Source organism: Mus caroli, unplaced genomic scaffold (genome assembly GCF_978045245.1).
Source record: "Mus caroli unplaced genomic scaffold, Mus_caroli_1 scaffold_16, whole genome shotgun sequence".
Taxonomy (NCBI): Eukaryota; Metazoa; Chordata; class Mammalia; order Rodentia; family Muridae; genus Mus; species Mus caroli.
In genome coordinates, this window is record NW_028227271.1 from 25,697,470 (window position 1) to 25,713,662 (window position 16,193).

Consider the following 16,193-nt stretch of genomic DNA (forward strand, 5'->3'; position numbering starts at 1 on the left):
GTGTGTGCATGTGCTCGTGCGTGAGCAGAAGTCGATGGTGTTAGGGTGGCATGTGTGAGATGTAGCGGGGAAGAGTAGGCAAAGAAGGGCCTGCCCCCATAGGTTCTGTGCATAGCTAGGTCCCTGTACCACAGTGACTGTGTGAGCGTGTGTGCCACCACATTCGGTGGCTGCCCCTGGGCGTAGGAGGAGATCTTATCAGTGCTAGGTGTGTGTGGAGTTTCAGGCTACCTCATCACCCCCCATCTCTCCACCTCCCATTGGGCCTTGCCCCTCATCCTCTATACAGGAAGTGGGCTCGCCCTGGGTTTCAGTCTGTTGCTGGCCTAGCTGTTGTCTGCTACCTAAGCTGCGGAGCAGGAGATGGCCGTGGACCCAACCTCCAGCAGGACTGCAGGGAACATCTCGACACAACTCCATGTTGCGGCCAGGTGATGCCCCTGTGTGGTCCCCTGGGAGCCCTGGGCACCCCACTACCTCTTGCTGGTCCTCCCAAGGGACAGGGAGCTGGGAGGGGGTGCTCATCTCTAACTTGATTCCCTTTGTAGTTTCTGTCTGGGCTTTGATGATTAACCTTGTCTTAGGATTCCCTGGGGAAGGGGTAGCCTGGTTGTCACGGTTTCTCCTTTAAGAATAAACCCCTTCCAATGACAGGGCTCAGTGACTTCTTCCCAGTCTATTCTGTTGGAAGCTGTGTGACATTTTGGCTGGGAGGGCCTTCCCTGGGTCCTGGGTGGGGATGTCTTAGCCCAGAAGGGTGGAGGAAAAGATTCCTAGCTCGTCAGTATTCAGAGGTGGCATGGCACGTATGGGACAGGTGGGATTCAACGCTGACGCCTGTGGAGTGCATCTCAGCCTGGAGAATACTCACTCCTTAGTGAGAAAGAGAGAAGGAATCTCCCCTGGGACCTGGCTGTCCAGTCAGCTATGTTGATTGACAGGTTTCTGAGGGCCCTAGGCTGGAGGTCAGAGGTAGAGTTCTAGCTTAGATTTGTCTCTGACATTACCGAGTGGCTAGAGAGGTTAAGGACATCGCCAGGCATGGGGCTCCGTCTCCCAGGCTGCTTGAGGTAGGAGCTTCCCACCGTTAGCTGTGTTTACAGTACTTTAGGGCCAAGGTGGGTGGCTGAGGAAGGCAGAACTACCTTTGAAGGTCCCCTTTCTTTCACACACTCCTCAGCTGAACAGCAAGAGGTGAGCAGTGGTGTGTGTGTGTGTGTGTGTGTGTGTGTGTGTGTGTGTGTGTGTGTATCTTTATCTTTGTGAATGTGTGTGTCTCTGGAGAGGTGGCCAGAGAAAGGATCTCTGATGTCAAAGGCCACCAGGTCTGACAGACAAGCTCTTGCTTGCCGTCCGTCCTCCCTGTACCTCACAGACCTGTGAGGCCTTGGATTGCCCCAGCGCTGGAACCTTTATCCTGGGAAACAGGCTGCTGTAGGCCTTGATCTTCCCATAGGGAAGGAGCAGTCAGTCACAGAACCTGCTCTTGTGCTGTGAGACCTCTCTGTGACATGTGTGGGTCAGTCTGACGCAGGGAGTGTGACACGACTGTCACTCATGGCTGACCCTCCTCCGTCAGCATCACCACTGTACTGGAAATCAGGTGACCCAGTTAGAGCAGCCTGGGTCTGTGGGATGACAGACCTTGTCAGGGCCTCAGCGGAGACATATGAGTCAGGGAGATGAACGTCTGGTGGTTGCGAAGGGCATACGTGGGTGAGCCTCAGGGGGACAGTGCCTGGGACTCTGAGATTCTTGGGCTGTACTCACTCTGCCCGAGGCTGGCCTCGTGCTGTGTGGTTTTGGAGTGGTTTTCTTAGTCTCCCAGAGATTCAATTTCCCTCTTGCCGAAGGAAGCTGCAACCACCATGACTTCTTGAAGCTACCCCGCGCCCCAGCCTGACCCTTCCAGAACCTTCCATGTGCTCTTCCATCTAACCCTGTCCATGATGGGTGGATGCTTTTGTGCCTCTTCAGCCGGGGGTGGGGATCTGGTTTGGGTGCCATTTCTTAGGCATTCTCTGTTTTTGGCTGTGGCTTGTGGCCTGGCTATAATCTTGCCCCTTTCATCCCTCTTCCTCTCCCACAGGGTTATGCCCTCCCTCACCCCAGCCCCCCCCCCCCATCATGAGGCTGCTCAGATGTCTGGGTCTGACCTGGCTTGCTGCCTCATTGAACACCTAGAGTGCTTCAGATCCTGTTGGACTCACAAGGGGCTGTGGAAGGCCCCTTGCTTGGGCTCTGCAAGAACCTGTTAGGGTTCCCTTTCTACCCAAGCACCTGCAAGGAGTTGATCTCCCAGGGAAGGGAGGTCCGGGGTTGAACCCCAGTTCTGTAGACTTGGCCCTGGGATCCTTGGTCTCCTTGTCTGCCTAGCAAAGACACCAAACAGCTGCTGAGCTGCCGAGCAGCATAGAGTAGCTGGAAGCATGAGGGCCTGGGCAGTGTTTGGTGAACATACCCGGCAAACACTGTCACCGGGCCGCCACCCATCACTCGCTGTCTCACAAACCCCAGAGCACAGCCCTTCAGTGCATGACTAAAATTTATTGAGGGCCTCCTGTGTTCTGAGGACAGCGGTTTGGCGTGGGCACACTGCTTTGACAGTGTGGTAGATGCCAAGCCAGAGGGATGGAAGGCAACCCAAGGTAGATTGTCCTTCCTTCATGGGGAGACCAGGGTGAGTGCCACAGAACCAGCAGAAAGGAGAATGGGAAATGGGCCTTAAAGGATACCAGGAGCCTTGGGGGCAATGTGGAAAGGACAAGTCCAGGGAGGCTTTTAGAGGACAAGACCAAAGCCACCAGCTTGTGTGGACTGCAAGAACCACCTAAGGCAGGCCACGGTCTTGCCTTCCATGCTCCTCAGGGCTGAAGTGGGTGCTCTTGGTAGCCCTGTGATAGGTATTCATTTGGAGCTCAGAGACCCAGGAACGAATGGAATCCAAATATCTTGTCCTGATAGACTGTCTATGACTCATATACATAGGTACGTGCATGCATGCGTGCGTGTGTGCGTGCGTGCGTGCATGTGTGTTTTCAAACTGAACACTGCTCTAAGTCATATGCTAAAGTCTTGAGCTGGTCTCTATCCTGCTTGGGGCCTGGGCGATTCCTTTTCCCACAACAGCTATGATGTGGATGCTTCCCACCTATTAGTCACCCCAGAGACTTGGCTGTCCAATCACCTGTGCAGTGCTCACAGAGCTGAGTCCCTGTCACCTCACCTCACCTGGGTACATGGGGTGGGCATCTTCCAAAGATGCTTTGGGTGGGAGACACCTCATTCACACCGTGCTCCAGAGAGCCGGTGGCTGCCGCTCCAGAGAGCGAGTGGCTGCCCCTAGGAACTCCTTGTATGACCACCTACTGCCACCAGTTTCTTGTGATGGGTTGGTAATTTATAGTGAAAACAGAGTCTGTGTAAGGACTGGTTTGGTCTGACATTTTAGGCACCTCTGGAAGAAGGGAGGGAGCTCAGAGGGAGAGAGAGCCTGGGCCTGCACTGCTCTGGCTGGGCGGAGAGGGAGAGTGGAGTGGGGTGGGGGTTCTGACTTGTTCTCTCTTTCTCCACTTAGGGTTTGCGTCCTCAGCTCCTCTCGGATGTGATGGCTACCATAGCTCTTTCCTGGAACCTGTCCCTCTACGTCTTCCTCCTGCTCCTGGCTACACCTTGGGCGTCTGCAGCAGTGAAAGGTGAGCATCTGGCATTTTGATGTCCATACTTTCCCCGGTGGGAGGTCACATCCCAGATTCCTGCTTCAGGGAGGCGGTCCATCTAGCCTGGGAGGCAGGGCAAAGAGGGACAAGGCAGTGGGACCCAAAGGCAGGTATCCATCTTCCTGAGCTTGCACAGGGTTCTCCCAGACACATGCAGAGGCTACTAATGGGGCCTGCTTGGCCATGGATAGGCGCTCTGTCTTCCCTTTGAAATGGGTCTGAATTGGGGTTGTGACAGGTGGCTCAGTGGGCAGAGTGCCTGGCACAGGCGTACAAGCATGAGAACTAGCATAATGGGCTGGCGAAGTGACTCACTGGGCAAAGTGTTTGTCCCACAGACTTGACAACCTGAGTTCAATTTCCCAGATGCTGTGGTGGAAGGAGAGAGTTGATCTCTAAAAATTGTCCTCTGACCTCTATACACGTACCATGGCATCTGTGGCATGTGTATCTACATACATGCACATGAACACACACACACAGCAATGAAATGAACTTGAATTCCTTTTCTTCCCAGCTGAGTCCCCTACCTCTTCCTGGGGCAGGCATAGGGTGCCAAGCGCAGGGTAGTGGACATACCAGAGGCCATGTATGTCCTGTAGCCAGCCACTCACACCCCACTCTGCCCACAGACTGTTCCCATCTTGAATGCTTCTACAACTCAAGAGCCAATGTCTCTTGCATGTGGAGCCATGAAGAGGCTCTGAATGTCACAACCTGCCACATCCATGCCAAGTCGAATCTGCGGTGAGTATAGCCTGGTCTCGCCAGGACCTCAGGGCTGTGGGACCTCCAAGCTGTGGAATCCTGGGCTTGAGATCCACAGTGGTTAGCACCAGGCTCAGACACTCAGTCATGGGACCAGGTTGTTTGGGGACAGTGACTGTTATCCATTCATGTAAGGTTAGACTTCATGGAAGAGGTAATCGGGGTGCTTAGTGCTTCCTAAGGTTTTGTTTTGTTTTATATATATATTAATCTGGTATTTTGGGAGACCCCACAGGCAGCTGTGGGGTTACATTGCCTGGGGAAGTATCTGGGGAGCCATAGGCTTTGTCAGGCTGATTTTAGCTGCCTGGAGGTTAGGGGCTCTCAGGCAGGGGTGGGGCTGAATTGACTTGTGTTTCTTGGTCACTCTGGCTGCTGGGAGGCCAGGCTGGGGTGGGGAGCTGGCCGCTCACCTACTTGCAGCTATCTCTGGCACAATGGGGCCTGAGAAGGGTTCTTGGATGGCTCTGTGGTCCTGTCTTGGTTTCTGATGTGACTTTTCTGTTCTGCAAGACCCTGGAACAAAACCTGTGAGCTAATTCTCGTGAGGCAGGCATCCTGGGCCTGCGACCTGATTCTCGGGCCACGCCCAGAGGTAAGTAGCCTGAGTAGCAGTGTGTGCATGTGTGTGTACGTGTGTGTGTGTACGTGTGTGTGTGTGTGTGTGTGTGTGTGTGTGTGTGTGTGTGTGTGTGTGTGTGTGGTCAAGTCCTTCCAGCTGTGGGCTGAGGCTGGCGTCTGAGGTGTGCCCGGACCTCTGCAAGCATCAACCTGGTAATACAGACCAGGCCCTCTGGGCTGAGAGGGAGGAACAGGAAGTTGGATTTTGAGGTATAGGGTCTGTACCCGTGCTGCCCCTTCATGAGCTGTCGTCCCCACTCTCCTTGTGAGTCTTGCCACCCTTTTGCATCCCAGACAACGGCAATCACGCCAGACTCCGGCTGAGGTCTCAGCATCTAGGGGGCAGTGGCATGCTATCGCTGAGCGTCCCGGCCCTGGTGCTACCTCACAACAGCTCAGTGCCTCTGGGCAGCTTCAGGGCCTCCGTTTCCCCTCTCATAAAATAGGAAAGAAAATGGAAGCTCCCTCAAAGGGTCGTTCTTGGACAGAGGAGATGCTGAGAGTCCTACGTAGACCCTGATGATTTTGTCTCCTTGCCAAGGAAGCATCTAAGTCTCAGAGAGGTGTGGCATCTGCCAAGGTCACCCAGCCATCAACGGCTGAGCTGGGGTTGACCCCAGACCTATGGGCTTCTGGTAGCTTTTCCATATTGTTCAGCTGCCTCTTGCATATTCTTAGATTCAGACTATGTGGATATAACTTAATTTTTTTCCTCAAACCCTTTGGGCAGGGGCAGGGCAAGAGCAGGGCAGTGCCAGGGTTTGCCCTGGGAAGTCCAGGCTGTGTTGGCAGGTTCACATTTTCTCAAAGAGAGAGGAGGGGAGATACACAACACAGCCGGTAAGCCTCCAGCTATGCCAATCTGGGAGCTTTGCAGGAAACTGGTCTCCATCCTGGTCTGATTAGTTCTTAGCTGTGTGGCCTTAGGCATGCCCCTAACCCTCTCTGTGTTTCAGTCCCCTGGGCTAACTGATGGGAATGGCAATAGTATATGTCTGTCTCAGGGGGTGGTGAGAGTTCAGTGAGGTAATTTATGCAGAGAAGAGGGGACAGAGGTTCCCAGCAGCCTCATACTGGCGATACCTTCAGACCAACCATAACAATAATAACCAAGTTGTGCTACGATTAAGTGGGTGAACCTGATCTGGTAGCAGCTGTGAGAGATGAAGGCAGTGCCCTCCATGAAGTGAGAGAATGCAGTACCCAGCTGATTGGTTGGTCAGGGAACTCTGATGGTCAGGCTCAAGGCTGCTGCAGGTAGGAAGGGCCAGGCCTCAAGGCTCTGACTGCAAACCACCACCCAGTCCCAGAGCATAGGTCCTGCCATGGCCTGCCACTGATTCTCCTCCTGCCACCTACTTGGAGGTAGGGCGGGAGGGGGGGACAGCCATTCATCTCTAAGCTTTGGTCATTCTGAGGAGCCATGGCTGCAATGGCCTTGTGTGCCATGGGTCTCAGAGGGGAGGAACTACTATGCTCATCAGCAAGCTGTGAGCAGCGGCTGCCTGGGGCACACTCAGCAGCTAGCCATCGCCTTCCGGAAGCGTCAGGGCTATTGAACAGGTCTAACTCTGCCTTCACTATGGCTGTCCTTCTTGGGGGGCTTGGCTACTTGCATTTCTCTTGTAATGGGGAGCTTCCTTCTAATCCTGGCGGCCTACTTCAGTTTTTATCAGGGATTATTGAATGACTGCTCTTTGTGCCAAACTTAGCTGCTGCCTGTGTTTATAAATAAAGTTTTATTGGAACATGGCCCTTGAGTTGTGACAGAGACCGTGTGTGTGTGTGTGTGTGTGTGTGTGTGTGTGTGTGTGTGTGTGGAGCTGTGGAGCTAAAAATACAACCTGGCTGGTTAGAGACATTGGCTACCCCTTGCCTTAGATAGCTTGGTATTGGCAGAGCATGTCCTTACCTTGACATTTTAATGGTCCCCCTTTCTCAATGACTTCTGGCAGCTACACCTCTGCTCTCCTCCCTTGCAGTCCCAGTCACTGACCTCTGTGGACCTCCTTGACATAAATGTGGTGTGCTGGGAAGAGAAGGGTTGGCGTAGGGTAAAGACCTGCAACTTCCGTCCCTTTGACAACTGTGAGTATGGAACCTGGTGTGTGGGTCTGAGTCTGTCCCTGCGCCTACCTGAAAAACTCCCCCCAGCTCTGACCTTCCCACCCAACCCCACCCCCGCCTGGAAGATTCTTACTTCAGCTCTTGCCTAGTTGTGGGTCTGTCTCTCTGCTGGGCTGAGAGCTTCCCAAGGGTCTCTGCTGGCTCCTGAGAGGAGCCTCAACTCCAGGTCTGAACAGGCAGGAAGCTCTTGTTGAATTGTGGCGTGTTCTCCAACCTCTAGGGGCCACCTCTAGAAAAGAGAAGGTGCAGAGGGGAGATCCAGGCAAAATTCAAATCGCAGCCCTGCCTTGACGCATCAGGCTGGCGGGTCACATCTGGGGCCTTAGTGTTTTCTCTGTAGAATGGGGATAATTGAGGTCCTTGTGACAAGAAGGAATGTTGAGATGCATAAACTGCTCAGCATTCAAGACATAGGAAAAAAAAAAGCTAGTGCTCTGTAGGCACACAGAATCTCAAGGTTACATGTAGAGCACTTGCCAAGCTGTGCCAACACACTCTCACAAATATTTATAAACAACTATATTGAATGAGTGTATAAATAGTGTAATTGAGAAATGAATCATAGCTGTTTATAATTTATATTTACATTTAATATGTATACTGATGGGATACACGGACATAAATTTATATGAGAGGCTATGTAATTATAGCTACATGTTCTAATTATTTAAATTTATGTCTTATTTAAATGTATTCATATAAATACGAATACATCAATAATATAGATAGATACATGGATAAAATAAGGTACATGAGCTGGTACCTGCACAGCTCTCAGATCAGTTTTCCAGCAGAACAAGGCTGCCTGCCAATCATCCAGCAGTTGGTTAGTCACTCCTGAAGAGTGCCTTGGGTATCAAAAGCTCTATTGGCACGGCATGGCCCATACTCAGGCATCCCAGGAGGAGCATGGGCACAGAAGGAAGAAGATCCCTTATAGATTTACTCTTAAGGGTGTAGGCAGAGCAACAAGGGCAAGGAGTGTAAGGGGTGAAGCATGGCCGGGGAAGGCTGGGCCATTTGAGCACAGGAATGAGGAGGAGTGGATGCAGAGGAGGAGGAACAGGGGCCAGGAGGGAGAAAAGAAGGTTCAAACTGTGGTAGAGTGGGCTCAGAGGAAGGGGCAAGTAGGTAGGTATGGAAGAGGAAGTAGAACAGGTTCACAGCAGGATGTGAGGAAGGGAAGAAAGGGGGCACATGCGGAAGAGGGGGGCAGCTGTTGCAGAGGAGGGGGGACAGCAGGTGCAGAGGAGGAGGGACAGCAGGTGCAGAGGAGGAGGGACAGCAGGTGCAGAGGAGGAGGGACAGCAGGTGTAGAGGAGGAGGGACAGCAGGTGCAGAGGAATGATAGCAGGTGTAGAGGAATGATAGCAGGTGTAGAGGAGGAACAGGTGCAGAAAAGGAGGAACAGCAGGTGCAGAGGAGAAGAAGCAGGTGCAAAGGAGGAGTTGGTGCTGGGGGTATTGTGTGGTGGAAACTGGGTTGCAAGTTCTTGGTATCATACCATGATACCATGATATCTGCTCCCTCCTGTCTTCTGTCTGCAGTTCGCCTGGTGGCCCCTCATTCCCTCCAAGTCCTTCACATTGATACCCAGAGATGTAACATAAGCTGGAAGGTCTCCCAGGTCTCTCACTATGTTGAACCATACTTGGAATTTGAGGCCCGTAGACGTCTTCTGGGCCACAGCTGGGAGGTGAGGAATGGCCAAGCCTCTGCCTCTACACCTTCCTGTTCTGGTGTCTACCCTTGTCTGTTTCTACATGCTGGTGTGCCGCTGATTCAGCCTGGTCCTCCGACATGGCTTCTCAGTGCCTGCTTGGCTCATGCTCTTACTGCTTGGGGTTACATCTGGCTCCATATCTATGTAGTCCTTCGAGTTAAGGCGGCCTCTGAGACTTGGCAGCCGCTTTTCCACATTCTAAATGCAGTGTGTTCCCAGGCTGCAGGGGATGGGGTGGTGGTGGTGAGGAATGATGGGGACTGAGGCTTGCCATCCACACACTTGTCCCTTATTGCCTGGTGACCCTGGGACTCAGGGCCCCAGCAGCCAGTGAGTCAGGGAGCCTTTGGGAAAGCTGGGGAAGAAGCTGTTTGCTTAGCTTCTTGACCTAGTTGCGGGAGGCAAGGTGGAAAGTAGAGCTGAGCTGGTACCCATCTCTGCCCAGGATGCATCCGTATTAAGCCTCAAGCAGAGGCAGCAGTGGCTCTTCTTGGAGATGCTGAACCCTAGTACCTCATATGAGGTCCAGGTGAGGGTCATAGCTCAACGAGGCAAAACCAGGACCTGGAGTCCCTGGAGCCAGCCCCTGACCTTTCGGACAAGGCCAGCAGGTACAGTGGGTGGCACAGGTTGGGGGTGGGGGTGGGAGGAGCTGGGTAAGGGGAAGGTGCTCTGGGAGCTGCAAATGTGTCACTTGCCAAGTTCAAGGGACACGGAAGCTCTAGGTGTGGTGTGATGCTCAAAGGCTGCAATTGGAGAAAAGGTCTCAGTGAGTGAGGTAGGGAGTCAGATCAGCCATGGGCTCTGCTGGGAGTACCACAGGGACATAGCCTTTAAGAACAGCCTTGCTTTTCTGGAAAGCTGGGCTGGAGCAGGACTGAGGATGGAGCCCCCAGCAAAAGCAAGCCTGGCTAGACACTGGTACCTGGCAGAGTGCGATTGTTGTCCAAGATGTGTGTGGCCTTCTGAGGGGCCGTGTCTCAATTTCCACTTCTCACACCCCGGACAGATCCCATGAAGGAGATCCTCCCCATGTCATGGCTCAGATACCTTCTGCTGGTCCTTGGTTGTTTTTTTGGCTTCTTCTCCTGCGTCTACATTTTGGTCAAGTGCCGGTACCTTGGGCCATGGTAAGGAGACTCCTACCCAGTCTTCCTTTCCCACCCAGTCTGTCTTCAGCATGCACATGTTTCCAGGTTGGCCTATGCTGCATCCTGTTCCCTCGTACCTGCCCTCTCTTTGTCTCCCTTCTCAGCAGCTTCCTTGTCCCTGTGCCTCATTCCACAGGTAGAAGCTGGTGTAGGAAAGTGGGGCAAAGCTCAGCTGGAAGAGTCCCCTGGGCCTCCCTGAAGCCCACTGGAGTCCCTGTCTTTCCCGTTGCTCTTGGTCCCCTCCTGTCCATTCTGACTGTGTCACACTCACTCTTGCCTAACCCTCCTTAGAGATTCCCCACCACACCAGTCATACATCCTGACCCTTGAGGGCTTCCACTGGAAACTGTATGCCAATCAGAAAGCGCCTCCCCTTTCTCCGGTTAGATACGTCCAGGTTCTGGGTAGCTTAGTGGTAGATCAAGTAGATCGGTAGATGGAGTAGATCGTGATGTAGGGATTCAACTTCAAACTGCCATTGTGAAATGAACAGCGTCGCCATTCCCCAGGGGAGTGTTCACCAGGAGGTCTCTCTCCTGCCTCCCTCTCTAGCCTGTGTGGTCCCTCCCACTCTACAGCCATCTTTTGACTGGCACACAGGTCTGTGTCCACAGACTGGGCAATCCTATTACACGTTTGGTTCAGGTCTGTCTTCATATCAGCATGTCAGCTCCGGGGGAGCAGAGGCCTTCTTTGCTGTCCACTCTTGTGACCCTAGCACCCTGTGCAGTGTTCTCCCTTGGTGACTGCTCAGTCAACATTGTTGAATGAGTGGATGCAGGATGGGCCCATCCCCTACTCTCAGGGCTGTGGGGCTGCTGGTGGGACCTCATGATACCCACTACCTGGTCTCACTCTTCACCCCTCCCCCTCTTCCTTGGCCAGGCTGAAGACAGTTCTCAAGTGCCACATCCCAGATCCTTCTGAGTTCTTCTCCCAGCTGAGCTCCCAGCACGGGGGAGACCTTCAGGTAGGAACCAGGGGTAGAAAACAGAGGGGTGGTTGATGGACAACCCAAGAGCAGGCTGCAGGGGAGAGATGTGATCAGGTGACAATGGTTTTCCCTTCTGTGAGGAGGCTACAGGATGTGAGGCAAGCAGCTTCCCCCATGGACAACAGCTCTGTCTCCACACTGCATGGGAGCCTTCTGTCTAAGGCATGTGGCTTTGGCTCTAATCCTGGCTCTGCCACTGCCTGCCTCTGTAAACTTGGATGAGTTATAGATCTTCCCAGTGCCTCAGTTTCCACCCTTGTACGGCCCTGGGAGTGTTGCTGGGTGCAATACGGGATTCAGGGAGCTGCAGAGATCCCTGTCTGTTTCTCCCGTCCCTGTGAGCAGAGCAATTCCAGGCAGATCCAGTGAGCAGTGATTCCTGGCAGGCCTAGTGACTCATCATGGGAATGCAAGACCTCAGGACATCTGGACTCACAAAACCTGGGCTTGTTTTCAAACTGTGGTCCACACAGTCCTATCTTCTCCCTACCTGCCTCAGGCTAGATGCTTCTTGAGGCAAGAAGTGGATAGAGGGTAGAGGGAGTCTACTGTTACTACCTCCGACCCCACTGGGTTTCCATGATTGGGAAGCATGTGGGGGTAGAGGGACCTGTGGCACTATGCTGAGAATGGGAGGCCCAGGCAGGGCTCGAGTTCTGCTGGACTGGCCTGTGCCCATTACGGCTGAGCAGGGCCCTTCTAGAATATCTGAGAGGCTCCCAGAATTGAGGATGTCTTATGATACTTGATGTGTGTGTGTGTGTGTGTGTGTTGTGTGCACACATTCCTGCATGCTTGAGTGTGTGCATGTAATGGGGTGAGCAGATCCATAAAAAGTTTGTCCAGACTGTGTCATGGTGGTGCACGCCTTTAATCCCAGCACTCGGGAGGCAGAGGCAAGTGGATCTCTGTGAGTTCAAGGCCAGCCTGGTCTACAAAACTAGTTCTAGGATAGTCAAGGCTATACAGAGAAACCCTGTCTCAGAAAACCAAACCAAACCAAACCAAACAAAAAAGTTCAAACCAAATCAAAAGAAACAAATAATCAAAAGACCAAAATAACTCTTTTTCCTGAAATCCCTTATGCCTTTGACTGTGGTAAGATCCTGACCAACAGACAAATGCAAACAAACCTTGACCTTGGCTGGCTATGGGTCAGCAAGGATTCATGTCTTAGCCTCTTTGGTTAGCCTGAGGGGGTACATGCAGGCCATGACAGGGAGGGGTGAGCTGGAGATCCACCAGTCCTTGACCACTGTGTCCCCTGTCCTTGCTACACCAGCTGCCTGTGACTTGAGCAGGCTAGACCATCAAGGACATTGGTCAGCTCATTGACTCTGGTCAAGACAGTTGCGATTGTCCTTCTGTGTTCGCACACCTCGTTCAGTCCGGGTACACAGCAGGTACCCAGTAACCAGCCACATTCACCCCTAGCCAACATCCCCCAGACATAGGTGAGCCAGCACTGAGCCTGTGTTCATCTAGGATCTGACCTAGGCTGACAAGTTGAGAGAGTCCACCAAGACAGCAAGGCTACAAGATGATTTCAGGTTGGGGGCAGGGAGGAAACGGTCCTGGGTGGTCCTGAAGGATGGAGAACAGGTGGGAGGGAAGGGAGAGGAGGAGTTGAGTTCAGTGGTGGGGAGGACGTTGAACGACCCACTTATTCTCCTCACTTTCTCTGGCAGAAATGGCTCTCCTCGCCTGTCCCCTTGTCCTTCTTCAGCCCCAGTGGCCCTGCCCCTGAGATCTCTCCGCTGGAAGTGCTCGACGGAGATTCCAAGGCCATGCAGCTGCTCCTGTTACAGAAGGACTCTTCCCCTTCACCCTCGCCCAGCGGCCACTCACAGGCCAGCTGCTTCACCAACCAGGGCTACTTCTTCTTCCATCTGCCCAATGCCTTGGAGATTGAATCCTGCCAGGTGTACTTCACCTATGACCCCTGTGTGGAAGAGGAGGTGGAGGAGGATGGGTCAAGGCTGCCCGAGGGATCTCCTCACCCACCTCTGCTGCCTCTGGCTGGAGAACAGGATGACTACTGTGCCTTCCCGCCCAGAGATGACCTGCTGCTCTTCTCCCCGAGCCTCAGCACCCCCAACACTGCCTATGGGGGCAGCAGAGCCCCTGAAGAAAGGTCTCCATTCTCCCTAGCATCCCCTGACCTGACGGGCTTACAGTGCCCTTTGGAGAGGATGCCGGAAGGTGATGGAGAGGGGCTGTCTGCCAATAGCTCTGGGGAGCAGGCCAGTGTCCCAGAAGGCAGCCTTCATGGGCAAGATCAGGACAGAGGCCAGGGCCCCATCCTGACTCTGAACACCGATGCCTATCTGTCTCTTCAAGAACTACAGGCCCAAGATTCAGTCCACCTAATATAGACAGGTGGCCAGGACTGGGATCCAGCTGCCTGGGTCAGGACAGGCTTGAGGAAGACTGCTTAAGAGGTCTCTTGAGGACAGTCCACTGCTGAGGACTGTCCTGGCTATCCCTGTCCCCCCCCAAACTTAATCATCCACTTCTGAGCTCCACTTGCTACTTCCTGGTCTAGCCAGGGTTTGGTGGAGGGTGAGAAGTGGGGGAGCGGTGGTCAGCTCCACTGCCCTATTTAGTCATGAGGTCACTAGCTTCCTGTACCTGCCTCCCTCCCTCCTGCTTGCCTTCACAGGGCAGCTAGAACTTGCTTCCCCCAATACAAACACAACCTTGCTCCTCGTTTATCCCTGAGCTTGCTGGGGCTCCTTACTTCCCTCTGCCCCATTTCCTGTCTCAACTCTTGCCCTGCCAGCACGGCTGTGGAACAGCTGTCCTCAGGTTGTGATGTGGCTGTATACTGTCTTAAAATCAGAGCAGCTTTGACAACCCAAACGAAGAGGTCCTGATAAGACTGAATGCAGCCTGTCGACTATGGAGGGTCCCTCGTAGAAGGAGGGATTGGGAAGGGTCATCAGGTCATCACCTGATCATAGCCACTGTCCTGCACCCCATCCTCAGCTATTCTGCTCCTGGAGCATGCATTATTTTATGTGTTCTTGGGCGATGCTGGTCTATGTAAGGGAGGGCAGGGCTGATTAAAGTGAGGGCTCCATCTATGTTGCTTTGGGGACCTTGTCTATTCTGGGGTGGGTTTTTCTGTGAAGCAGCTTCTTTGGGGTTACCTAGCCCCCTTGTCAGTAAGCCTAAGAGAGTCAAAGGACCACCGAGCTGGACTTGAGTGTACGTGTACCTTTGATGCAACATCTGGGAAAAGTACTTGTTTTGTTAATGTATCCTTGAATCTAAGAAAAGCTTACACCACAAACATTGTGTCAGCACTGTCCTTTGTGGAGACCTCACGAGGATCCCCTGGGGTCTCCTGGAGTCATGATGTGTCATTCCCTATCCCCCACCCCACCCCACCCCACTCCCAACCCCCTCCTTTGCAGGCACTGTTCATTGTGCTCCACCTAGGTATCAAGCTTCTCTCATCATCTCCTGTAAGTCCCGCCTACCTAGAGGGAGGGGCTTCTCCTGTAAGTCCCGCCTACCTAGAGGGAGGGGCTTCTCCTGTAAGTCCCGCCTACCTAGAGGGAGGGGCTTCTTCTGTAAGTCCCGCCTACCTAGAGGGAGGGGCTTTTTTCTTAAGGCACTCAGAAGGAGATGAAGGGGATAGCACTTGACCCATCTTCCTTCTCCCGGGCTATCTCCTGACCTCCCTGTGATAGGCTCAGTTTGGACACAAATACCTACCCAGCAGTGGCGGTTGGATCTTTCCACGGCTGCCTCACCAACTCATGAAGGAGTCCACTGGAACCTGAGCCCCGAGTCCCAACAGCCCAGGCATGCTAAGTGTACCACCTCACCCTCAGAGGAGAGCACTGCTCTCTACAGACCACTCCATTAGCACAGAGCCTTAGGTGTGGGTCACTGTTCTAGGGTGATCAGATCGTATCTCCTCAGGGAAGCAGAGATCCAGACCTAACTAATGGCTGCCCTACCCACAGTGCCTGCCTTCGTGGTCCTGCACACTGCTACCTGGCTGTCTGGCCAGACTACAGGACCACTGTAGTTGCTGACTAGCAACTTAGGAAGTGCCTTGGTGCAGAAGGGCTGTCACAGAGGCCAGGCCTGATCTAGCCAAGTAGGGTGTCTCTCAACCAGATGTCCTGCGAACAGGTGCTTGGGACAAGGCCCATTGTTAGCGAGAGGAGATAAGTCAGTGCAGATGGGATTCAGAACCCATGCAAGGGCTCTCCTGCCCATCCCCTCCTGCCACCGGATGCTGCCTGCCACCAGCCTCCTCTAGCTCAGCAATGAGTCAGACCTGAGCTTTGCATTCACATTCTTCACTGTGTGTCTTGGGCAAATGGACAAACCTTCAGGATTTTCTTGCTTCAGCTCCCAAACAGGAATACAACTTATTTCCACAACTGAAAAGGTCTGGGAAGGATTCAGTTCTCTTTCAATGATCTGTGCATGGCATTTTTGCAATTATTTCCTGTAAAGTTTTAAAACACATTCACCTTTTTGTTTGTTTGTTTGTTTGCTTGTTTAAATGCACTTAATTAAAGATTTTTCTTCATATCGTGTCTGTGGCTTGAAAACCCAATCTTCCTATAAATAAAAGGTAATTATCAAAAGCAGGTGCAATAAAACTATGTAACCTGTGAATATGATCTGGGGGTGGAGCCTGAAAGCCGAGCACTGCCTTGCTCATTCTGTCCCAGTTCTACAAGAAAGAGAGGTAATGTCCAGGTAGTGTCTATGTCATTGCTGTTGGAACTCTGTCATCTCAGGCTAGAGACTGAGGGACACTTCCTCTGTGATGAAAGCAGGGCTGTTGAGAACATCTTGGTCATTTATAGGAACCAGGTTCCTGTGCACAGATAGGCTCCAACCTCTCTCAAATCCACATGCAGGCTTGGGCAAGCATCCCAACAGACTATGGCTCAACCTATCATTCGTCTATCCGCCTCTCTGTTTTTCTCTGTGTGTCTCCGTCTTTCTCTCTCTCTAGCCATCTAATGATCACCTATCAATTAGCAGAATTTTTGCAGAGTATTGAGAAACAATCTCTAGCATTCATGAAGTTGCACACATGGCAGACATTGCTAATT

General features: G+C 52.8%; 1 protein-coding gene across 1 annotated transcript; it reads left to right on the forward strand.

The window, feature by feature from the left end:
* Window positions 1–331: 331 nt before the first annotated feature.
* Window positions 332–15,593, forward strand: Il2rb (interleukin 2 receptor subunit beta). Its single transcript, XM_021183814.3, has 10 exons — window positions 332–431; window positions 3,578–3,695; window positions 4,352–4,466; window positions 5,001–5,082; window positions 7,091–7,196; window positions 8,783–8,931; window positions 9,404–9,569; window positions 9,968–10,088; window positions 10,995–11,079; window positions 12,792–15,593. The coding sequence occupies exons 2-10, from the start codon at window positions 3,608–3,610 to the stop codon at window positions 13,476–13,478; spliced, it is 1,599 nt and encodes a 532-aa protein (XP_021039473.1). The 5' UTR covers window positions 332–431; window positions 3,578–3,607; the 3' UTR covers window positions 13,479–15,593.
* The last annotated feature ends 600 nt before the right edge of the window (window positions 15,594–16,193 follow it).